We start from the raw sequence: 26,263 nt of genomic DNA on the forward strand, positions 1-26,263 counted from the left end.
AGATCATCTGCATTTGCCAACTTCTGGGCTTGCACTGACAACAGCCTGGCCAGACCAAAGGATCTGGCTATGTCAGTTTTATAATTGTAACTGTGCTGCAGAATCAGCGCTCAGAACACATGCTCTCGCATGGCTCCCATGTGGGAGTGAGGTAAGTGGCTTTAGTTTATGCTTGTTTCTCCATAGAAGTCCAGTTGACAGACTGCTGAACAGATGCACTGATCAGCAGATCCTACGGACACTTGGTCATGCCCAACACCATTATTTCTTTTCCAGCTGTCCTGGCTCCATACAGAAGTTGCAGGCCATGGAGATTATAGGCTCTTTCTGCTGCCATAGCCTTCTCTGAAGCAGACTTTCTTTTTGGGGGCTCCTCGCTGCAATTTCCTGGCATAAATGATGGGTGAATTGTGAGCCCCATTCTAGAGAGGGAAAACTTTTTTAGCTAATGGCTTTGACCTCAATTATAAGAGAAACTCTTGATTTGTTTTCACACAGATTCCTGTAACTTCAGATTATTTGTGCCAACGGTCACTTTGCTGTGCAGAGCATACAGTTCTGTGCAACTACTGCAAAGCTCAATATCTGGAAAGGATTGACATAATTAAAAAAAAAGTACTTTAAACTCTCAGCTATGCCAACTTCCATTGGATACAGATAATCTCTTTGGCTGCAATCCACAAAAACTCTAATGTAACTCCTTTTGTAGTGCATTAAATCTGTAAAGGTGAAAAATATGGATCTTTAGAGTCTGATCTTATAGGATCTTTGTTTTCTAATATCTCTAAAATAAGGCCAGATTCTGATACAAAATAACCCCAGCAGTTCCTCCAGGAAGATGAACAGAAGTGTATAATCCAATTTAGATTTATTTCCCACCTGCCGTGCTGATCGGTCTTCTATATGCATTGCTTTCCAAGGAGATGGCAGGATCGTTTCTAGAATAAGACCAGCCTCCCAAAATCCTCTTGACAATTAGTTTTTCTCTGATAGCAAATTTCCTGGTGTGCTCTATACACTAAAACAATTTTTCCTAATCTAAACCTACACAGAGCAGCAGAGTGGGGGAAACAGTATGTACGTCGCGGAGGAAAGCTGCTGCTACTGTGTGTGTTTGTTTTGGAAGGATAGATTTTTAGATATTTTTCCCTATAAATGTCAGCGAGGCAACTAGAGCATGCAGGGGTTGTGCCTGCTTCCTCCTCCATTGTTGTGGGTTACTGTCAGACTTTGCTCTGCAGTCCAGAAATCTCTTAAACTCAGAGCTGATGAAGTGTCTACATGAGAATGTGAAATGCACTGAATCTGCTTGCTCTTTTGTGCTGCTGAATGGAACTCTGACTCGAAAACCAGAATCTAACACATGCCAACATTCTCTACTCTGATTCCACAGTCCCTATGCAAGCAAAACTACTATCTATCTCCAAGGAGAAGCTCTGCCTGTGTAAGGACTTTGGGATCAAAGCCTTTGTTTACAGAGGAAAGCTGATTTTGAAAAGCACAAACTCAACTGATAATGTATTTATTATTTTCTAAGTTTCTGATCAGTTCAGCCTTATACAAACTTTGCCTGGTGTCCCCCCCCCTACTCTTAGCCTTTTTAAAAAGATGACCAATAAAGGAAAACTAATGTCTATGACTCATAATTCTGCTAACTTTGCTAGCCAGTTACCAAGGCAGTGAAAGCTGATTCAGAGGGGACATGACTTTAATTCAGTTTTAACACTTATTGGACTAAAATATTGCAATAAATGGAAGAAAAGCTCTTTCTCTAAAGATGCAACACCTTCCTTTCCAACTAAAAGCTGAGAGCTCCCAAATCCCATATCTGCAAACATCTATACTGCCACTTAAAATGCAATGGTAACATGCATAAGCATCACTGCATGAGCTTTCATGGGGATAACAGTAGCTTTGGTGGCACTGGTTTCAGTGCAGGCTAGCCATCCCAGTAGAAGTGTAGTGGGGAGCCTAGGTACATTCTCAAGTTGCTAGTTCATGCTGGGGTCTGTGCTGCCATGTCTTCAATACTACTTTTACCCATGCTAGCTAGATTAAAACTAGTGCTGGTGTGCTTAAGTTACCTGTGCTTCAATCATGCCTTAAATGCTGTAGACCATCATACCTGTAGACGTAACGGCTGGGTTGTCCAAGAAAGAGTAAAACACGGAAGATCATGCCTGACATTTCTAAGCCCTTGTCTACACATGGAATAACTATTCTGGAATAACATCCTGTGTAAATACTCTTATTTCAGTACAGCTACTGCAGTAATTTTCCACATGTAGATAAGCCCTGACATAAGGAGAAGTAGAAGTAATAGACTTTTTCTTATACGTCCTAAAGAAGCAAAAACAGGCATAAGTTCCTGGCCTCTGATTAATACAATTCAGTGCTAATTAATGAGCATCGTTTCCTTACAAACTGACAGCTCAGCTGAGACCTTTATTGATATTTAGAATTAGTCTCAAGCAGCCACTTGCTGTCTAGTCTGACATTTCTCTTAGATACTGATTTTATTAAAGCTGCTGTAAAAATTTCTTCTGATAAATCCAATCTTTGAAACCTTGTTTAAAAAACAACCCTAGCTAAAATGGAAATAAAATCTGTTTGACTTCCCAAACTGTAGAGTGCGAAAAACTAAAGTCAAGTGTTTTGGGTTCTGATGAACCTTTGCTCTTCAATAACTAAAAACTGGTTTGATTTGTTAAATCAGCTGTAGTCTGACCCCACATACAGGGGCGGCTCTATGTATTTTGCTGCCCCAAGCAAGGCAGGCAGGCGACTTTCGGCAGTGCACCTGTGGGCGGTCCACTGATAACGTGGATTTGGTGGAGCGCCTGTGGGAGGTCCGCCAGTCCTGCGCCTTCGGCATGCCTGCCACTGAGTTGCTGCTGAAGCCACGGGACTTTGCTCTGCCCTCATGATGACCGCAGACCGCCCCCATGGCTTGCCACCCCAGGCACACACTTGGTGCCTGGAGCCACTCCTGTGTTAAGCTTTTTTATCTAGTCAGTAAATCCTTGCTTTGTGTTTTAGGCTTGGTATCTTAGTGCCAGCTCCTGTTTCAGTGTGGCAAAATCTTCTTAACTTCCAAAACAGGATTCACTCTGGTAGGAGTGTCTCACTCACAAGGGAAGTGAAGCTTAACCAGTTTATTCAGAGCTACCTACAAATTAACTGAACTATTGTGTTGCAAATATGTGGGTTTGAAACTGAGGTTACTACTGAGGACCACAGAATTCTGAACACCATTTTACCGTGTACATCTTTCAGGAGCAGCTGAGCCTTTTAGATACTGAGGTTAAATGTACTGATCCATAGCATTCTACACTGCCCACAGTGCCTTCTGCAGCAAGGCTTGTCTTAGGCCTGCATTCTCATTTCCTGCTTTTCTTACTCTAAAAGGAGAATCCCTCCTCCCTCTTGCATCCTCCAACTCCTCCCATCAGTGTTTATTATAATACTTATCCCTACTGTAGCTGCTTCCATCTAAACACTGCAAAGCGCTTAGCAAACCATAAATTAAGCCTCTCAGCACTCGTGTGGCAAGTAGGCCTTAGCCGTCCCATTTTTTCAGAGTGGGAAGCTGGGCATAAAGAAGTTAAATCTGTTGGCATATTGTGACCTTAGGCAACTTGCATGTCGGTAACAGAGCTGGGAATAGAATCTGGATTTCCTAATCACTAGTCCTGAGCGTGAACCCCAGGTCACACCTTCCTGACTTCACATTACTGGTGCCGATCCAGGCCACTTGCCCCTTCTGCTTCTTGCCTTGAAGGAAGGAGCAGGAAGGACGCTGCAAACAGGGAGAGATAGGGTCCATAACTTAGGACACTCCTCATGTAAGAGTCTTGATGTGCCTGTCTCCCAAAAGCCTCAGATCTTCTCTTCTTGCTGCAGCACCCTTAGAGTCCACTTATCCCTTTGGGAAACAAGCCAGCAGCAGGTGAATAGGAGAGCAGTATTAGCTTTGTGCAAGTGTGCGGGGGCGGGGAAGCCCACTGTTTGTTCTAGCATAAATTATATTGGAAGTTTGGCCACCATTGCTGTGTTGTCTGATAATAAACCAAAGTGTGTGTTTGAATACAGTGGCAGAGTCCTGGTATCAATATTTAAATATAAAGTTGCTTCCAGAAAAGCAATCCAGCTATCTGCTCACTTTTCAGAGGCAGGTCAGTTACCTTCTCTGGCTAATAAGATACTGTTACTTGGACAATTATACCTGCTATAATGTTACCTAGCTAAACTGACAAGCTAAGGGAACATCTACTTTGACAAGTCTATTATAAAACGAACAATGCCCCGTTTAGAGGGGAACTAATTGCAAGCATGTGCTTTTGATTTATTTCATTTATTTTTGGTGTAATCATTACCTTTTTAAGGTCTGTACTGCATGCAGGAACAAGTAGTGTTTGTTTAATGTAATGGAAAACCTGAAACCAAATGCCAGCTTGCTTTTGAACACATACTCAAGAATTTGTTCAAGCTGTGAGTAGCCAGCTTTCAAATGAAGGAATCTAAAAAGAAGTTTGTAAGGTTTAAAACTGGACATCTGTAATTTGAGCATACTTAACTTTAGTTTAGAAATGTGGGGTCTGATCCAAAGCCCATGGAAGTCAGTGGAAAGTCTCTCATTGGTTTCAGTGGGCTCTATCTCTGTCCTTAACCCTTATGGGGAAGTGGTGTAGGAGTTAACGACACATCCTATAAAAGTCTATAATAGGGATAGTATCAGTGGGGTAGCCGTGTTAGCCTGGATCTGTAAAAAGCAACAAAGAGTCCTGTGACACCTTATAAACTTACAGATGTATTGGAGCATGAGCTTTCATGGGTGAATACCCACTTTTTCAGATGCAATAGGGATAATAGGGATAGAATATTTTCATATATTTTTAGAGATGGTTTAAAATTCTATAGAGAGGAGCTCATTCTCTGTTACATTTGGAAGGGTTTTGTAGTAATTTTTATAGAATCTCTATTTAATTTTCAGGAAACTTATTAGTTTCATCATTCCTATTTCCATAAAGGAATGGACTTGATTTATTAAACAAAAATTCAAATGTTTTTTTATTTGTGTGAAAACTGTTATGCAAATACCAGAAAAATTAAAATAACATATAGAATGACAAACCTCAGAAGCAATCGGTGAAGGAATTGTTGGGGAGGGACAGAAGGTGTAGGTGGGTATACTATGGTTATGCTTCTCTTTGCTGTCACTCAAAAAATAGGGGTGGGGAGATCAAGTTTTAAGTAGAAATAATGCCCAAGCCACCCCAAAGGGGGCAGAGAAGAAGGGAAACCCTTAAGCTGCTCCCCCGTTTCATCAGCTGAGTGGTAGGGAGACCATGTTTCCCAAAGGGAAAACAGGACATTGTTTGGGGCTAGACCAAGCCCCTTCCCCATGTGCAGCTGGTCCTCGCTCCAGGGTGAGGCTGGTGTCGCTGCTCTCCCAAGCCATGCCTGACGTCTACCTCAGTCTTCCCTGACCCCTTGCGTAGGGCTGGCATCACCACTCACCCTCCTCCACATGTTCCTCCGCACCCCATTTTTTGACAAAAGTGGGCATTTGTCCCATTTTCTTTTGTCAACTGATCAAGTTGACCAGGACCGGCTCCAGAGTTTTTGCTGCCCTAATCGATGAGGTGGGAAAAAATAAAGCTGTGATCGATGACACTCCGGCAGCAGCTCTGCCACTGCTGCTTCATTCTTCAGCGGCAGATTCAGCAGCAGGCCCTTGCCTCCAAGAGGGACTGAGGGACCTGCCGCCGAAGAGCCAGATGTGCCGCCCCTTTCCGTTGGCCGCCCCAAGCACCTGCTTGCTCCGCTGATGCCTGGAGCTGGCCCTGAAGTTCGCAAGAACAAATGGGACAAATGCTTCCTTTTGCCAAAAAAGTAGGGACAGCTGGGACAGGGTTTAAAGGGACTACCCAGGACACAACAGGACCTATGGTTACTTTACTCAGAGGTAACCTAGCACACAGTGGAGTAAGGCACAGTCCCCTTCCTCATCAGTGGGCTTCAGGAAGCGCAATCCCACCCAGCGTTCCTATTGTACGCAGGTAGCTCTGTCAGATCTCCAGAGTTCAGCATATAAGAGCCAGGCACAACTGGTGTTCCTTCACTCAGAGCACTCTGGAGCTGCCTTATCTGTGTGGTCTGTTAGGGCATAGGGTGCCCCATAGTGGATGGGGAGGGGTAGGATTATGGCCCTTATCCCCAGAAACAACCTGTAGAGAGGGACTAGTGTGCATGGAAGGAGACTCTGCACCCAAGAAGCAGTGTAAAGCAGACCAGAATGCCTCCCACTGCTTCTCCTGGGCAGTGAAGCACTGTACCAACATCACTGCAGGTCTGTGTCACGAGGCCCATAAAGTGGCCCCAAATATACATGCACTCAAAGAATCCTCACTCGTGCAAGTAGACCTCTTCAAGGCAGATGGATTACTTGCTTGAGTAAGCCCTAATCTTGGGGGAAAAAAAGGTTGCAGGACCCAACATATGAATGGAGACTACAAAAGTTACAAACTAGTTATAGAATATTAAACCTGAAAGATGGGGACTACTCAGCGGTGTCTGTAAAACTGTATCATGGAAGCTTATTAGCCCATATAGAAAACTGCTTCTTGTCAAGACTGTCCAGAGACAGTAAATGCCCCTTCTACAGAAACAGGATCTAAGCAAACTTTAAATGTCCAGGAAATGTCCTGACCCAAACACAGGCTGTTCACGTTAGGGAACTCTATCAAATAATTCCCAGTGGTACTACCATTGATTCAGTTTTATCAGCTGTTTCCACTAGCGGCAACCCTAGTCTATACAAGACTGGACCGGTTACCAGTGTCGTTAACCTCTGTCAGTTAAAGCTTCAGGTATTTGCCTTTGAAATGAATGACATGATACGGTCCAATGTGGGGATTAGCTCTAGAGCTGGTGACTTTTCATCCTTCAAATCCAATGAACAACTGGACGATTTGTCCAAAATGTTTATTTTTCCTCAGGGACATTTTCATGGGTTCCAAATATCACTTTCACAGCTGATATGTGCAATAAGCAGACTGCATTCAAATCTCTAACATCTTTATATCCTAACAGTGCAAAGGAAATGCATCCAGCTTTGGGATCCATTCTTTTTATTTACAATATTTTTACTTGTCCTAAGGAATGTGAAAAAATTGCTGCAGTATGAAAGAAGCCAGGGAACCAGAGTAGGGATTACTTTTTTCAATAATTTCATTCAGTAGGATTTCTCTTTATTTAAAAAGGGAGTAATCATAAAATTGAGGCCCTACCTTGTGAAAACTTACACACATTAACTTTACACACTGTAATTTTCCCTGTTGACTTCAGTGTGACTATTCATATTATATAAAGTTAAGCACATGTTAAATCTTTGCATAGCTAGGGTCTAAACTGCTAAAGTTGTTTTTAGCTGGATCTCAATTTCAAATACACATGATGACAAAACAATTCAGTGGAACATATGCAGGTGAAATTGTTTGCTTTAGTTGTAATTATATATAAAAGGTTATCCACATAAAACAAAATTGTTCTTGTCAAACAATAGTGTGTTTACCAGTGGCATTTGTTTATTATGAAACATGGGATACTACTACTTTGTGTATTCAAGTATGTCAACAGGTAGGAAGTTTACAGATTTTCCCTATGAAAAGGTTACAGCTATTCTTTCTGGTTAAGCCCTGTAGACATGTATCTAATTACAGCTTTGTGGCCAGGATAAGGTTATAGAGGGAGGAAAGTGCATGCTGAAATCAGTTTAAATGACTTGCGGAAAGTGACTTAGTGCTAGGTGGTTCCTTTGCAGACAGGCAAGACACAAAAATGCTTGCAGCACGCACTGGGACGGTGGGGAGTAAAAATCTTGATGAGGCAGCCAAGTTAAGGAAACACTTTGTCCTTTCTTTAGAGAGTAGAGAAAAAGCTCCAAAGAGCTCCTCTGAAAGCAGCAAAGACAATAGACTCAATACCGCAGGTCAGATACAGCAAAGGGGCTGGAGACTGGCACTCATGCGTGAACTGGAGATGAACTGGTATCTGAAAATATGTAACTTATCCTATGAGCATACTATCTCGTACACTACTGGAATGCCTCACAGGTAAGAAAGCTAAACTTCTTATTCTTCAAAAGAAAGTTCAAATCACTGTTTCCACCCACAAAACCCCTCCCAAAACAAACCCGTAAGGCTCTGTTTAAGTACCTGGTTGGTTTAGACATTTTCTAATCACTTTACAGTGGGGCTGGTGGCAGGGGTGCACTGTTACATGCAAACTACAAACGTGACAATTATAGGCAATTGATTATTAGTCACTTGAATGTCAAAGTTGCTGAATCCTCAGACTTGTATCTCATCAGCTATCTTGTCAATGTGACTGATTTCAATTGAATTTAGTGCACAATATACTGCTAACGTGCAAGGATTATGGAGGCGACCTGAGAATATTGAATGAAAGCTTTTGCAAACCCTGTTGTGAGTTTTTTTCCTAAATTGTGAGGGAGTGTATGAATGCCAGCTTGAAAGCAAACCACTTCTGACAAAGAAGGGAACATTCTCATTTTATTCAATAAATTGCCTCTAATCTAAGCCCTTTTAAAATCTCAAAGCATATGGGAGCCTGACGTTCATTAATTCTAAATGTAACGAGGCCTCACCAGTGCAAATAAGACCCACACTTTGTTTTATGGGTCTCTAATATCTAATCTCTGAGACTTAATTAGGTAGGGCTTTAATATAAATTGGTTATTATGTAAATACACAAAAAAAAGTAGTAATAAAAATAAGTAGTCAAACAATGTTGTTTAGTGTTATCTTTTGTTTTATTATTATAGTTACGATAAATGTGACAAATGTCTTATCCCCTTTAATAAGATCCTGCTGGCTTTTAAATTTTATTGGTATAACAATTAATGTTTCAGCCCAGCTGTCAGACAACGATACAATCAGTAGGCTAGGTTCTGCCACCCTATCCATATTGAGTGGGATCTTACTCAGTAACCCTACTCACTTCAGTAGGTGGCAGAAGGAAAGAATTTAACAAGCATTTTTATCTAGTCCGTCTATCTCTGAATCCATGACTGTTGGAGTGTCGGGTGTGTGTGGTGTTTTTCAGTGCTTTGCCCTACCCAGGTTTAATACGCTTAGCAGACGATCAGGCTTCTAGCCCTATTGCCAGACAAAATGATCCTAAATCTCAAAGCAAAGTATCTAAAGTGATTGACCTGAATGTGAGATCTTTCCACAGTGACACTAGAATCAGTAAGATTTCATTGGGGGATAAAGGTTGAAAGTAGAAAGTAGTTAAAGGAAAATGTGTGCAAGTTAGTACAGAAATGTGAGTGAGGTTTTTGCATACACTATTGCTAAGAAATTAGCAGCCAACCACATCCAATAAGGAAAATGTTAGCCCAGTGGCTACATTTAGTTGTCAAATAAATGTGGAGTGAAAAACACGTTAAACCAGATTGACTACTCATGTGAAACTCACGGTCAAGATACCTAAACACTGAATGCTGTGTTAACAGAACACTATGAAGGATGCAATTATTTTGCAGCACTTGAGTTGCAAATGTTAATGTAGTAAAGTCTTTACATATACTTCTAAAAATACAATAGTCTCATATTTTAAAACTCATGAAGAACCAGTAGCAATATTTACTTACCACTGGAGTAAAGCTGCATGCAGGATGCAACATTATTAAGGAAAATACAATCAAGCCCTCCAGGATGTGGTAACAAGAGGGAACAGAAGATCTTTTTGAGATGTTAAAGATATGTTTGGATGAAGGAAGGCATGGCTGAGCAAGGATGAGTCTATCAGAATTAAGCTGCAGGAAAGTGTGTAGACAAAATCATAAGTTTTACACTACAGTGAAAAAGCCCAGAAGATGGAGATAGCTGGGGCCAGAAAGAGTTGAAAACCAATGGAAGTGTTTTCTTTTGGCAATGTATTGACCATGCTTGTGTATTAAAAATGTATAATGCAGCTTGAAAATATTTAAACTACATTGGCATTGATTGATTGCTAGTGATTCTCAATGAGTCAAAGCAAGGAACACTCGAGTTGAGGCCAAGATGTATTGCTTGTATTTGCATTTCCAGCCCACCAAAAATGTGGGTTTAGAGCAAGGAGTTTTGTTTGAGTCCTTGTAGAGGTAGGGTCTGATAGTGAAAGATCAGATGTAGAACAGTGTTTGTCTCGCCAAGGGATGCTCCAATGTAGTGTTTTGGTTTGGTCAATGCAGAGAGACATGCCAATGGTAAAACTCTAATTAGGGTCCAGTTTTGGATTCTGAACCTCTCTCCCCCAAAGTCTGGCAGTGTCTGGATGTGCAGTTTGGTTCTAACCCAGGTGTCTTCTTTATAGAAGCAGTTTGTTTATAAACTGGATATGAACTGGACTTCCAAATTTTCAGCCTCCTTTTCTTTAAACTGAACTCTGAAAGCTATCCAATATACAGCTCCATGATAAATCTCCATTATTTCCATCTAGGATAACCAGTTACCTTGTGCTGCCACACTGCGTTGCCATGAAAATTTGTATATTTTTTACATTACCGAGTGGTAGTAAAAATAAGGCCAATTGGTAAATGATATATTTAGAAACCAGTGACTTCCCTAGGCCAGTTACTTCCCTAGATCATGATAATTTTAACTGCCATGAAATCTAATTTCAGAGAATACAAAAGGATCAGATTGTTTCCAGCAAGTTGCTTCCATGTGCCAATCTCCAAAGCCAATGTTAATAACCTGTTCCCTGACGCTCCAAGTGTTTCTTAGTGTGCCTTTCAGAGAGCAGTAAACAGAACTTACTGTTTGAATCTGAACCAGTTTTTATATGCAGATCTTAAAAATAGTTTAGGACCTTAAAGATAACATTGAATTGACTGAATCTGAATATAAGACATTGATGAACCATTACAGCAACTGGTGCCGACAAGGTCATCTGAATTCCTTAGGTCTTTGGTCGCCCACGGTTTGCAGAGTGCAAATAATTGGAGTCATCCAAATTTCCATGCAAAAATCACCCTCTGTGACAATGAATTACAATCTTTTCAAATATGTTCTCTTCTGAGATCAGTCTGTTTATCTGCTTTGAAGGATTTGAGGATTAGCTGAATCCATGGTATGTTAATATTTTGATGATCTAATCATACTCTTTATTAGTGATGGAAAGAGAGTTGTAACAAAGGGCTGCAGAACTGTGATTCTGAGAGATGACAAAGTAAAGGTATTCCTCCTTGCATTATATTGTTTCATGCTCTTTGAGCTGTTTGTTTGGCTTGGGTGGCTAATCTGGGATCTCTAATTCTCTTGATATAATAATTCAGGTGCTCTATAAATATAAAATATCTGAAACACATTACAAATTACATACTATGGGTACCATTAAAAAGCTAACATTTACCTATCTTTTGCACACAGTGGTGTCTGAAATACCAACAATTCTCTAGGTTTAAGACTAGAGAATTAGCTGCTGATTTGTTTGACAAGTGTTGATTTTTTGGGGGTGTGTGTGTGTGGGGGGGGGGGTTAAAGGCAACTCGTGTGTATGTATACCTCCTCTGAAACACTGTCTAGGCTAGAGGGTGAAGGAAGGCAGTAAGACTGACAACTGTTGCATTGCATGATATTCAAAAATGCAGGGGAAAGAGAAATTTTGGCTAAGAATGCAGGGACAAACTCCCTAAACTTGTGGAATCTTTAGGGTTCACACAGAACAGAACAGATGGGGCCATATTTTTACAGACCCTACTGTAAAGCCTGCTATCTACTTAGTCTACAGAAAAACTGCATGGTACTCTGCTCTTCTCCCTCAGAAGGATGAAGAGCTGAATTAATACTGATGGGATTTCAGTCTGATTCCAAAGAATCTGGGTATAGCACATCTGAGGCTTAAACCACTAAACCAGCCCCTTGGTTTACTTCCTCTAAAGGCAGAGCAACACACCAACAGACAAGGCACTTAGACGCATATGCAAATATTCTCATCTGGAGCCTGTTAGTACTATTCAAAGCTCCAGGCAAAAAACTTCCCAAGACAGCTGCCTGCTGCTGAATAGCCCACCCAGCTGCAGAGTATACTGCTACAGCACCATTCCCAGTTACTACCAGACTAGCAGCAAAAGACCACTCTCAGCTGGCATGTACTACCACTAGCCTGCCACCCAGCCACAGCTGCACATTAAGTGTCGATCCGTGTACAGAAAAAGAAAAGTTTCAATTTTATCGAGAATTTGTATTCGTTACAATAATAGAAAATTTTTGATTTAGGCACACTAGCTTTTAAAAATCTCACAGATTTATTCTCTATTTGTGTTACAAAGGCCTTGAGAGACCACTTATGATCCAGCCCCCTTTGCGTTAGACACTGCACAAACAAAATAAGTCTCTGCCCCAAAGAACTTACATTCTAAGTAGACCAGACAGAATTGTGTGGGGGTCCTGCAGCAGGAGCTGCAGAACTGGCAAGAAAATGGAGCTGTTGCTCCTTAGCTATCTCCCAGTCCTGTGCTTACAGAGATAGGGGAGGTAGCACTGCCTGCTGCTGCAGGCCCTGAGAGTCCAGGGTGTCCAGTGCCATATGCAGCAGGTCTAATTGGCTGGTGGTAAGCTGACATTTCATAGTGCACATTTTCACAGGAACTTTTCTCTTCCTGCTCCTGACATTCCTGACCCTTTGGCCCCTCCCCAGGTCTGCCATCATTTTCATAATGGTCAGGAACCCTGAATGGACCTTGTGATAATAGGAAAAGAAATTGAGAGCCCAACTCACCTGGTTTATGTGAGGCTATAACAGGGGCGGGCAAACTTTTTGGCCTGAGGGCCACATTAGGTTTCCAAAATTGTATGGCGGGCTGGTTAGGGGAGGCTGTGCCTCTCCAAACAGCCAGGCGTGGCCTGGCCCCTGCCCCCATCCGATCTCACCCCCTGCTTCTCACCCCTGATGGGGGGGGGAGGGGGCAGGACTCCTGCCCCATCCAAACTCCCTTGCTCCCTGTCCCCTGACTGGACCAGGACCCCTCAACCCCTGACTGCCCCATGCTGCCTCATCCAACCCCTCCTCTCATTCCTGACTGCCCCCCCTGGACCCCTGCCTCATCCAACCACCCCTTCTCCCTGACTACCCCCCGCTGCCCCATTCAACCCCCCTGTTCCCTGCCCTGGGCCTGATCTCTATCCACATCCCTGCCCCCGACCACCACCCCTAACTCCCCTGCCCTCTATCCAACCCGCCACCCCCTTACCACATTTCCTGGAGCACCAGTGGCTGGCGGCACTACAGCCACGCCACCCAGAGGGCCTGGCTGGAGCCAGCTGCGCCACCGGGCAGCACAGAGCACCGGGTCAGGCCACAGCTCTGCAGCTGTGCTGCTGGAATAGAACTTTCTTGCAAGTCTTCATATCAGTAACTGCTACCAGTAGCACATTCCTACGGGGAGCATTGTGCAGGTGGAGCGAGCTGAGGCTGCAGGGGAGTGGGGACAGCAGAAGAGGGGCCGGGGGCTAGCCTCCCAGGCCAGGAGCTCAGGGGCCAGGCAGGATGGTCTCGCGGGCCACAGCCCGTGGGCTGTAGTTTGCCCACCTCTGGGCTATAATGTACTCTGAGAAACCAAATTGGCTTGATGATTTGACTAAGGGACATTACAACATTCAAATATCCTGTCCAAGGCCTTAAATAAACCCCATGAGAACTTGCATTTATCAGCCTTGTACTGAATCCAGAACAAATATTTTTTTGTCTAAATATAAGACATGGGAAACTTGGTATTCTCTTCCCAGTGGCAATACACAGTCCCTTTGAGTACTTGACCGTGAGAGGTTTCAACTGATAGAGGGGGAGAGAGGTCACTGATTCTGGGTAGGATCCATCTTAGGCACCAATTAAAAGGAGCCAGTAGCAAGAAGGTACAGAGTGACTGGGAGGAAAACTCTTTATATTGCCATCGTTCTATTAAGCAAACATAACTATGTTAAAGCTGCATCTCCTAATAGAAATATAATGGCAACAGACTAGTATTCCAAAAGAACATAGAGAAGCCAGAAAAGCAGAAACTACCAAGAATCTAAATCTCAAATACTTCATTGGACTTCGAGAATCTTTGTGATCAGCTGTTATCTTGGAATATGCATTTGTACAGACCTTCCTGCACAGAAATCCCACCCCACAAGCCAAGCGTGCCGAAATCCATTGAAGCACCGTTGAGGGGTAAAAGGCAAAGCGCCACCCTTAAAGTCTGCCTGCCAGCAAAATGCTGGGCTGGAAGGCTAAGTGGAGCAGCAGAACTAAAACAACTAGAGAAGTTTTTGCATATGCATGGAGTGTCATTACATGAAACTGTCAAAGCTGGGACAGGAATGATATACAGGTACTTTCATATACTCTCGTTGTCAGATTATCTTCATAGTCAAGTACAGTTACTAAGAAACAGCTGAAATGAGGGGAGGTCTGGCCCACTAAAACTCTTGCAGCAAAGAATGAAAACAAAATGGCTATAAATAGATTATATGTACATTACACATAATGTCTTAAAGAACACATCTTTGCAGTGTTGTAGCCATGTTGGTCCCAGTATGTTAGACTTGGTGGATGTAGTAATATCTTTTACTGGACCAATTCTGTTGGTGAAAGAGACAAACTTTTGAGCTACACAGAACTCTTCTAGTCTAGGAAATGTACTTAATGTCACAGTTAAATATAAATATATCTATTTATAAATGTCTTTGATCATATCTATAGTTTATTTACATAGTATATGTACCTTTAAAATCTGTCTGCCTGTTCGTGTGCTCGCTCTCCCTCACACTTGTTGTTCATTGTCTAGAGTAAATGTACTCTGCATAAAGTATAATCTAAATTCAGATCTTAAATTTCCTTGGCAAAATTAGGACAAATGACCAACACAGTGAAAAACATGTAAGTAAAATGCTGATTCCAAGGAGTATGACACTTTACATTCTAGCCAATTGTTATTGAATGCATAATGCAGCATCGATCTAAAACAGACATATGTATAGAATTATGAAATGTGACTGTTTTTGTGTGCTAATTTGCAGCTTTTATTGAATTTTTTTTATTGCATGCTTTTTAATGGCTATATTGCAGGTGTGTACCTTAGATAGGCACTTGTTGAAGAAACATACATTACCAATTCTCTTAAAAATAATATTTGACATTAAAAGGGAAGAGAATATTATTCCTTTTTGTCTGGATATGTTGAACTGTCCTGAAAATTGGAGGGGAGGAGTAGGGGGAGAGGGACAGAAACTTAAGAGAAAAATTAGCATAGACAACTATGTGCTCTAGATGATGCTACCAATCTAGACTTGGAATCAGAAACCTATCGTTAACACTGATTTAAACAGTATGCTCAATCTTTCTGTTGCTAGGCTTATTAATATCACAGCACCAGTGCAGACCGAGCTATGGTTAATTATATTAACACTAGGGAACTGGGAAACAGATTGAAAGGTATATCTCACAACTGGAATCCAACTGGGATAATTTATCCCTGGTATAAATTGGAGATGTGCTGTTCATGCATTTGTCTCCAGATGCCCTGATTAACCAATTCTTCCCCTTTTCTCTTCATTTGGGGGAGCTAAAAGGAACTCTCCCAAGATTGGTCTTTCACTCTTAAATAATTTCTGATTTGAATTGGTTGGTTCAAGTATAAATTAAAAAAATAAAAAGGCTTCCCCTTATTAGCTTTATTACTTCAACAATGATTTCCCACTTTCCGTTTTGTCCTGCTGTTTCCATTCATATATTGGACACTGATTTTTTTATTTTATTTTTAAATTTAATTTTTTTTAAAGGCAAAGTGTCAGGTGAGCACCCCAGTTCCTGACCTGCTGGCAGTTTTTTCAGTTATACAAGCAACTGACCATAGGCCTGCACTCATTTCATAGTCATGTCTTGCTTCCAAAAATGCAGTTGTGGCATTCTCTCAATTAAGGTTATTCCATTAGCGGTTATCCTGCAAATGCATGTTTCACATATACCCTGCTGATGGATGGATCTGGTTCCCGCACAGTTAACAATATATTAGGCCAAAAATATGAAGACCTCTCTATCTCCACAAGGGTGACCAGACAGCAAGTGTGAAAAACTGGGACAGGGGGTGGGCGATAATAGGAGCCTATATAAGAAAAAGACCAAAAAATTGGGACTGTTCTGATAAAGTCAGGACATCTGGTCACCCTAATCTCCACCCGACGTCATATAGAAAACACAACTAAAATAGAAGAGTAGGCTCTAGTCTAAGATTAGATAGAAATTTTCTGTAGGGGTTCCCAATACCCAAACCCGCTCCAGGTTCCATTTATAACACAATAGAGCAAAGCCTCTGAGATTTGTAATTTTAAGGTTTATAGGAGACACACTACATACCTTGTAGACTTACACTAGTCAGATGGCATTTTGCTCAGTGATTGGGTTCTATGCCTGGCTCTGCCGCTGGCTCAGCCACCGGCTCACTGCACCACCATTAGCTTTGTCTCTCTGTGCCTCCATTTCCCCATTTATAAAATTGCGGGTTTGCCTTTTGTAAAGCAGTTTGGCCCTGGTAAGAGCATGCTTTCCTTTAAGTCCCATTGAAGTGAGTGGGATTTAGGCACATATATACATTCTATCCTAAATTTGGGACTTTAAGATCTGCTGATTAAAAATTATAAATCAATATAGCATTTGTATATTTTTTTTATTTTCAATTATGAGTCTGTGGGATGTATTCATTATAAAATATAAAACTATCAGAAAATCAATGTTTCATATTTCATTGAGAGCACTAACCTATTTTTGTTGCAAGACACTGAGATGCTAACTTTTTTTGTGTGAAACAATGGGCTCATTTTGCTTGAAGATACATTTATTTTCCAGGTGGCCTTTGTGTTTGAAAATGAGTACTTCAGCATATTTAATAAGAGCATGCAGTTTGATGAAAGCAAGAAAAGGCCTGAGGATGTGGATGCAGGGTACAAAAGGCCAAATACTTTTAACAAAATGCTGTGAAAATGTGTAATATGAACGTCAACTTACAGCCAGTTCTAGTAAGAAATTTTTAGAAGTGAAGTATGAGTCTGAAAATTTTAAGCTACTGCAATAGTTAACTCATATTTATAAAGTGTATATACACCAGGCCATGCCATAATAGTAGGAATTTTGCAGTAAGATTTCCTACATCATTGTGAAAGGCAGATCACTCTGACACTCCAAGTGAATAAAGTGGGTGAATGTGTGAAAGCAGAGGTGGTGTTACGCTGAATTAGGTACAGGGAAACGACATCAGGGCCGGCTCCAGGCACCAGCTTATCAAGCAAGTGCTTGAGGCGGCAAATCCAGAGCGGGGCAGCACTTTTAGGTATTAGGCAGCAATTCGGCAGCGGGTCCTTCACTCCTGCTCGGAGCGAAGGACCTCCCGCTGAATTGCCACAGATCGCGATCGTGTCTTCTTTTTTTAGCTGCTTGGGGCGGCAAAACGTCTGGAGCCGGCCCTGATCAACATAAGAAACATTTTAAAATGAATAGTGAATGAAGTTGAGAACATTTAAGATTGGGTCTCTCCCTGGTGACACTACAGAGGCAAACAGGCATTTGTGACGAGCAGACCTCTAAAGGCTTGATTCAGAATAGATTAAGCACATCAAGTTTAGATGCTTCTTGGAACTAGATCAGTACCTCTTGGGCCTCTCACTTAAACTAGTGTAACAAAATCATACTTGGGCTGTCTGCCTCTGCACCATACGCTGTTCTGCCTCCTCCACTAGATCATCTGGAAGCCAGTCCCAGACTGCTTTTCTCTAATTAAAAAAAAACGGGAGGGGCGGGGGAAGTCAGGTAAGTGGGATGATGAAGTTTGACAGCAAAAAGAACTCAACTGGTAGTGGCATTTGTCACATTGCTGAGGATGATTAACATCCTTCTTGGACTCGAGATTTATAGAGATGGATTTTTCGGGAGGCAGGGGGTTGCACTCTCCTGTAGCTTTTCCTTACTATCTATGAAGAAAATGCTCTTTCCTTTCTGATTTTAATCATTGACAGGTTGCTGTAGTTTATAGCTCTGCCTTTCTTCTGAGGGGAAAACTAGAGCCCCTTGTGAAGCCATTGGCTCCAGGATTGAGGCCCTGACTGAGGATGAGTGCTTGGCACAATTCAGGACAGGGGTGCACTCCCCTGATCCTAGTCCATGCTCCAGGGAAGGTTACAGCTGCTTTAAGGACTTCTCTATCATTTGCTGGCTGCCAACAGGCCAAAGTGCTGTTGTAGCACCCAGGGATTGCTGAGGCGTAGTAATGTCCTAGCCACTCCTCTTTCCCCCTCAGTACCCCTCTTGTGCCATTTGCAGGGAGTGATGTAGGGAGCCTCTACTACACCCAAGGATTCCGCTGTGCAGGAAAGTTCCACTAGGCATCAGAATGCAAGATGTAGGGCTGTTTTGTGCCCTTGGAAAAATGCAAAGTGGTCAAAGCAAGCCTAGGGTCAGGGCTTCTAACTTTAGCTAGATGGGCACTAACTTCTGTGCATCATATACTCTCACCTGTAGGTTTTTCTAACTAGGTTAAAATTGGGCTCAATATATGGTCCAGCCGTGGCCCCCCCCCCAACAGCATTACTGTAAATAGTTTGCACCAAGACTCCAATATTATATGTACAACATTCTTTGCCAGCCATACGTACACAATAAAAATTTTTGGCTCGGAGCGTTTACAAACCTTACCAAGACCAGCTCTAGGCATTTTTAGTATGGTTTTTGACATGGTCCTAGGTGATATTCTCATAAGCAAACTAGGGAAATGAGGACTAGATGAAATGGCCTCTAGATGATGACTATAAGGTATGATATTACTGAGTATGATCTTTCATCAGTGGCTCATTGTTGAACTGTGCAGGCTTGTCAAATTGGGGTCCTGTAGGGGTTAGTCCTAATGTCTGGCAAGAGTCAACATTTTTGTTGACTTGGATAAGGGAGTGAAGAGTGTGCTCATAAAATCTGCAGATGATACCTACCTGGGAGGGGTTGCAAGCACTTTGGAGGACACAATTAGAATTCAAAATGACTTTGACAAATTGTAGAGCTAGGGAAATGACATTGGACCAAATCTTGAAGCTTTTACACAGGCCTTTATTCATATCAGGTGAAACCCTGTGCAGAGGGCTGGCACAAGGCCTATGCAATTCTCAAAATAGGGCTCAAATCATGCATAGGCTTTATATTGGCTCTGTACATGGTAGCAAATTTCAGCCATTCTGAAGGGTGAATAAGGATTTTTTTGGACCATTGGTTTGGAAGGGGAGAACACCACTCCTCCCATTGAGGATCTGGAGATGGTTTTAAATAGCTCTGTGGTGGGGCAACGGTTCACTGGCCGTCTCAGGAATTAGCTCCTTCCAGCCCAGAGCACTCTCTGCAGGCCAGTGTCTCGCCTGTCGCTGGCCCTGTGTCCCTTCCGGACCCAAGTGCCCTTTGCCCAGGAGTTCTGCCCACTGCAGTACCCCCTCACTCTGGGTCTCCTCTCCCAGGGGAACCCCAACCCCCTATCCCCATCTCACCTCAGTGGCTACTGCCAGTCATCTAGCCCCTGCTCCCTGGGGCAGACTGCAGTTTGTAAACCACACATCAGTAAGGGGTGTTGGACCGGCTGCCCCTCTGCAACCCTGCTACCCTTTTGTGGGCCCTTAGCTCGACTTGCAGCCTGAGGCTTTGCTAGGCTGGAGCTCCACAGCCCCCTCTGCCCTTCCCCAGCACTGCTGCACTCTAGATACCCCTCAGCTTCCCAGGCAGCCAGGTCCTTATCCCTCAGAAGCTAGAGAGAGTCTTTCTGCTTCTGGCCCACTGTCCTCTTATAAGAGCCAGCTGGATCCTGATTGCACTGGCTACAGCTTCTTTCTCAGTCAGCCCAGCCTTTCCCCTGCCACAGCCCTCTCCCAGGGCTGTTAAGCCCTTCAGGCCAGGAGCAGGGTAACTACCCCGCTACAAGCGCTTTCTACTCTTGTATTCAGTTTTGAGTTCTGCTAAGCTGAGATCTTTGCTGGGTTTGTGGTGACTTTGGAGCTTTTCTTTTTTAAGGTCTAAACTCGCTTAAGTTATCTTATCTCTTAAGTAAAGGTAAGAAGAAAACCCTTTTGTTGTTAAAAGCTGTTTAATTTAATATGGAAAGCAATGAATTTTTAATAAGGAATGCTCATTATATACCCATAAGCTGGTTTATTTATAAGGTGATTAGTCTTTTTTTTCCTTTCATTGCCTTAACAAATGCAGCTTAGTTCAGCCTATCATTGAATATCTGAAACTACACCAGTGTTAACTTTGCTTCTGATAATAGCATCCCTCTGAGATGCCTTTCAGTGCATAGAACCAATTGACTTATATGGCAGGGCTTTTATTACATAGTTGTTTAACCTTCTAAAGACTAAAACAAGCTGGGCTGGAACTGAACTTGTATCAGGTGCCAATTTAGTACTCTCAGGTTTAGAAAAAAACCAATGTGCATTCTGACTTTACAGGGTCAAGGTGGATAACGGGGCCGTAGATTGCCATAGCAGCATATCTTGCACAGATACACTGTGTCAGTATTTTAACAAGTGTGCCAAGACAATGTGTGCAAAATGTGCAGTTCCATGTGATATATGCAGTTCCTAAGTTTTACATATTACTATGAATTCACTTTTTATGAAATGCTTGTAATGTCTAAAGCACATTGACCCTTAACTTAATCCTCACAACTGCTCTATGAAGTAGGGAGGCATTATTCTCATCTCTATTTGGCAGATGAGGAACCTGAGGGAGAAAAGTTGAGTGAGCAGGCCGAGGCACAAAAGGAATAATTGCAAAAACTAAGAAATGTTTGATCCTAAGCCTGCCTTGCTTGTGTCATTGCATGTTTATGCAGAGATGACCCATATCTGCCAACAGTGGAATGGGGCGGGGGGGCCCAATGTAAAGGTTTGGCACCTCCCCGCAGCTGCCAGCTCTGCCTCTCCACACAGGGTGCAGCTTGCTGGGTCTGGCAGCTGTTGCACAGGGAGGAGGCCCAACTGCACCCTGTGACCAAGCAGGGCCTGGCAGAAATCTCAGGGGCATGTGACACTGTGTGTGCCCTCATGTGTTGCCTCTATGTTGTAAACATAAAGGCTTGACTAAACAACTTAATTTACATGGGCCATGGGCCAATAGGGTGACCAGATGTTCCAATTTTACAGAGACAGTCCTGATATTTGGGGCTTTTTCTTATATAGGTACCTATTAACAGGGGCGGCTCTAGGGATTTTGCAGCGCCAAGCACGGCAGGCAGGCTGCCTCCGGCGGTTTGCCTGCAGAGGGTCAGCTGGTCCCGCGGCTTCGGCAGGTCCTCCGAAGCTGCAGGACCAGTGGGCCCTCCACAGGCAAGCCGCCGAAGGCAGATTGCCTGCCGTCCTCGCGGCACCGACAGAGTGCCCTCTGCGGCTTGCCACCCCAAGCACGCACTTGGCATGCTGGGGCCTGGAGCCACCCCTGCCTATTAATCCCCACTCCTGTCCCGATTTTTCACACTTGCTATCTGGTCACCCTATGGACCAGCATAAGAACACAGAATGGCCCTATTGGCAGAATGAGTCAGATGCCTTGTTATAGACATGTAGGGCTGGAAATGACCTTGAGGTCATCTAGTCCAGCCCCTGTCCTGAGGCAGAACCAAGTATACCTAGATCATCCCTGACAGGGGTTTGTCTGACCTGTGCTTAAAAACCTCCAATGATGAGGATTCCACAACCTCCCTTGGAAGCCTACTGTAGACCTAAACTGCCCCTATTGTTGAAGTTTTTCTTAATATCTAATCTAATCTCCCTTGCCGCAGGCAGATAGTCCTACCTTCAGTGGACATGGAGAACAAATGATCAGTACTCTTTATAGCAGCTCTTAACATATTTGAAGACTGTCAGATTCCCACTCAGCCATCTTTTCTCAAGACTGAACAAGATCTTTTTAAAACTTTACTCATAGGTCAGCTTTTCTAAACTTTTAATCATTTTTTGTTGCTCTCCTCTTCACTTTTTTGTCTAATTTGTCCACACCTTTCCTAAAGTGTGGTGCGCAGAACTGAACACAGCTGAGCTTCACCATTGCTAAGTAAAGCAGAACAACTGCCTCCCATGACTGACTTACAATCCCCTGTTAACACATGCTAGAATATTAGCCTATTTCACAACTGCATCACATTGACTCTCATTCAATTTGTGATCCACTATAATCCCCCAAATCCTTTTCAGCAGTACTAGCACCTAAGCCTGTTCCCATTTTGTAGTTGTGCGCTTCATTTTTTCCCCTAAGTGTAGTACTTTGCATTGTCTTTATGGAATTTCATCTTGTTGATTTCAGATCATTTTTCTCCTATTTGTCAAGGTTGTCTTGAATTCTAATCCTATCCCCAAATTCTTGCAGCCCTTCCCAGTTTAGTGTCATCTGGAAATTTTATGGCATCTGCCCATTAAACTTCATGGCCTGCTCAAAGAACATGTTTATCCTTATTCCATTCTTTCACAAGATTTTTAAAGAATGAGTGCTGTTGGCTGCAGTAAGAGTTATTTGCTGTTCAGTGTTTTTAAAATAAAAAAATTAAGTTGTGTATTTGAGTGCTTAAATATGATTTTAAGATCCTAATCCTTGTCTCCTGAGCTGGGATTTTCAAAGGAGGCTAAGATTGTTGGGCAACTCCCACTGAAATTTTCAAAGTTCCTTTGAAAATACCATCTTTTTTTTTATCTTAGTCCAACAACTTGGGTTATGTCCAGGAAAATGAATGTCGTTCTAGGGGAATTCAGAAAAACATTGGCAAAGTCTATTTGTTTTTGCAGAGTATAAATTCTTTTCTCTTCCAAAATTTGCTCCAGTAAGTCTCTAAAGAGAATTGGAAACTAGAATTATTCAATTATGAAAACATTGAAAGAGAGCCTGTAGAAAGCATCAGACATCTACAAATAAATATTGCTTTTCTTCAAGCTAATTAAACCAGGAAAATTTAGATTTGTCACCATATAGTTATACAAAGAACATATAGTTAATATTTTAAATCCTAACATTTTGTATTTGTTTCAGATCAAAGCAGCAAACTCCTGATGCTACAGAATTAGGGCACAAAAAGTCCATAGGTTGAACAGAAGTTACATATTTTTCAGTAATTGGTTGTTTGACAATTATATAGGGTATAGGAATTCCATATTAGTGATGCTATAGGAGGGGTAGGCAACCTACAGCACATGTGCCAAAGGCAGCATGCAAGCTGATTTTCAGTGGCACTCAGACTGCCTGGGTCCTGGCCACTGGTCAGCTTAAACAATTTAAAAACCTTATTTACTTTACATACGACAAAAGTTTAGTTATATATCATAGATTTATAGAAAGAGACGTTCTAAAAATGTTAAAATGTATTACTGGCACGTGAAACCTTAAATCAGAGAGAATACATGAAGACTCAGCAAACCACTTCTGAAAGGCTGCCGACTCCTGCTCTATAGAATGAGTTGTCAAAAAAATTCCCTGACCAGCTCTATTTACAAAAAAATTGTTTTCATTGGAAACATCAGTTTTAATGAAACTTTAGTCAGGATAGTGTCTCAGTTCCAGGGTTGAATCTCTGGTCAAAACCAAACAGAGACTGTAACTCTAGAATAGTCAATAGTTCCATGGTTAGCGTACTCACCTGGATTCTGGGAGACCCTAGCTGAAGTCCCCAGCCCACGTTAAAGGACTTAAATTTACCTTTCCTACATTCCAGGTATGAATCCTAACTGCCAGGATAGTGACTACTCAGTGGTGAGTCACTTTTTTTTTTTAGTCTTGGTATTGGTCCATTGTGGAACAAAACCAAATGCCAAAATATCAAGCTTTCACAAAATGCAGTTCTTGCTTTCCAGCCAGCCTTAATTGCAAATGTTACTGTTACATAGTGGAATTCACTCCTGTCTCACATATGCCCTGTTTTGAGGCTGAAGTGGGATTTAGCACAAGGGCTAGGCAGTATCTAACTCTGAAGAGAGGTGAATTTTACCCATTGTGAAAACAAACTCCTAAAGGCAGACACAAATCAATGGCTGGATTTAAATGACTGTATCCCTACTACAGTGTGTTACACACACATCAGTGATTCCCAAACTTGTTCCACTGCTTGTGCAGGGAAAGCCCCGGTGGGTCGGGTCAGTTTGTGTACCTGCCGCGTCCGCAGGTTCGGCCGATTGCGGCTCCCAGTGGCCATGGTTCGCTGCTCCAGGTCAATGGGAGCTGCTGGAAGTGGCACGGGCCGAGGGACGTACAGGTCTCAAATGACAATACTGTCAGCTTGCAGAGACACAGAGTGCATACTCTCAGTTATGGGATAGGACAGGAAGGCTGAGGGAGAACAAAAGAAGTTAACGTTCTGGAGTGCAAGGAGTTTTTTCTGGCAAAGAAAAGTGAAATTTGTAGTCTCATTGCAAAAGCTTTGCTGAATTTGGCCCAGTAGTTGCAAAACACTGTATTCCCCACTTATTTTTATGCTGCTGTTGCTATACAAAAATGATCAAATTGCTTTCATCAAATATCTGTAGTCCATCTAGCATGACTTGAAAGCCTAGCTATTCTTTCTTGCAGTTAGAGATGTGATGCAATTAAATAGCAAGTAGACTGTCCCTAGATAGTTTCACCTATTAAACATCCATAGACTGTGTAACATGCATAGAAGCTGGCAGGACCTGGGGAAAGATCCACCTAATAAAGTTTATTTTTTTTGCGAGGGGGAAATACCCTGAGAATAAATGGTTCTGTCCTCATTGTTCTGTTCTAATTTAAGTGAGACTAGTTGAAATCAATGAAGAATTTAAAAGGCAAGCAAAACATCAGAACAGCAAGAAATAATATATGTTGCGCTAAAAGAAATTCAGGAAAAGCCAGAAGGGCCTCATGCTAACTGTCATTGATTGCAAAGGATGGAGTATACCAATTGTAAAGAAATTCATAAGGGACTTGTGATGCAGAACAAGGAAGTGTCCAAAATGTTCAAATGCAGTTAAGCAGCTAGAGGGATTTTTCAAAAGCACCTATATTCATCTTCAGGCTCCTAAATACCTTTGAAGATCTGGCCTTTGCTGTTGCTCTTCTTAGCAACATTAATAGATATTCCACCTGCTCTCCAGCCAATTTTAGCCCAGCTGTAAAATGAACAAAGGCCTTGATGTAGCTAAAATTCCAAAATACACCAGTACTCAGATTTGCAGTTTACTGATTTACTAGAAAGGACGGGTGAACATGCTTGGTTTAAATAAGAACCAACTCAAACCAAAACATATCTGTTTTGATGAATACGTTTTTTTGATCAGTGTAATAATCTCTATATATTAAATGCAAACAATTAAGCTGATGTGTATTGCAACCTTAACTGTACAATTAAAAACTGGAAGGGTGAAAGCTAAAATTCTTGCAAGGTAAACTGCCACATTGCACATATGTAGTAGTCTTTTCTTATTTAATATTTAACTACATATTTTTCTGAGAGACATAATCTCTCCCAGAGCTCCTCTTGAGGCAGGAAGACTTTGCACCAACCCCTACTCCATGGCATGTCTTAATGACACTGTCCCAGGGGCAGAGAGGGAGTACATTGCCCCAGGGGGAGCCCTATCAAAGAACTTTGGATCAGAGAGTGAAATCATTTCCCTGTTGGAATCAATGGACGTTTTGCCATTACTTTCAATAGGAGCCAGGATTTCACCTGGCTCTTGTGGGGAAGTAACAACAATCCTGTACAAGATGTAGCTTATTTTCCTGTTCAGTTCTGCTGGCCAAGACCTTCGAGACTTGTGCAGAGCCAAGGCGCCACCCACTTCCTGCCCTTGTTTTGGCCTTTTCCTGCCCACTTGTTTGGGACAGTGTAGTGGGCACACAGCCCCATGTTCTTCCCCCCATACTTGGGCCATGGTGAGTGGGAACACTAATGCCGTTATATAGGTACCTGGGCAGACGTACTCCACTGTACAGCTGTGCTAGCCTGGTATGCAGTCTGGCTGCTATTCTATCCTTAACACAAATTTAAATGCTGCTAACAGGCTACACTAGTGTGATGTCTTTTTAAGAAATCACTGTAATGGAAAGATTCCATGGGCCTGAGTCACCCCTCATGTCAGAGTTAAACGGCTGTATCTCTACTGACTCCTGAATTACATCAGTGTAAGGAAGAGAGGCACTGGGATTGATGCTTCTCTTACTTAGAGAATGACTTAATTACAATTGTCGT

General features: G+C 42.3%; 1 protein-coding gene across 3 annotated transcripts in view; it reads left to right on the forward strand.

Moving 5' to 3' along the window:
* The window catches only part of KCNAB1 (potassium voltage-gated channel subfamily A regulatory beta subunit 1), a 300,021-nt gene that overhangs the window by 60,954 nt on the left and 212,804 nt on the right, over positions 1-26,263 (forward strand). The window contains exon 2 of one of the 3 annotated variants that reach the window (XM_050966049.1): positions 7,928-8,117. In XM_050966049.1, the coding sequence (XP_050822006.1) occupies positions 8,029-8,117 (89 nt within the window). In that variant the 5' untranslated portion in view covers positions 7,928-8,028. Of the gene's footprint in view, positions 1-7,842; positions 8,118-13,981; positions 14,387-26,263 lie in introns of those variants that run through there. The other 2 variants (XM_050966046.1, XM_050966047.1) reach the window with 2 other exon arrangements.

The sequence above is a fragment of the Gopherus flavomarginatus genome, chromosome 8, assembly GCF_025201925.1.
Source record: "Gopherus flavomarginatus isolate rGopFla2 chromosome 8, rGopFla2.mat.asm, whole genome shotgun sequence".
Classification (NCBI taxonomy): domain Eukaryota; kingdom Metazoa; phylum Chordata; order Testudines; family Testudinidae; genus Gopherus; species Gopherus flavomarginatus.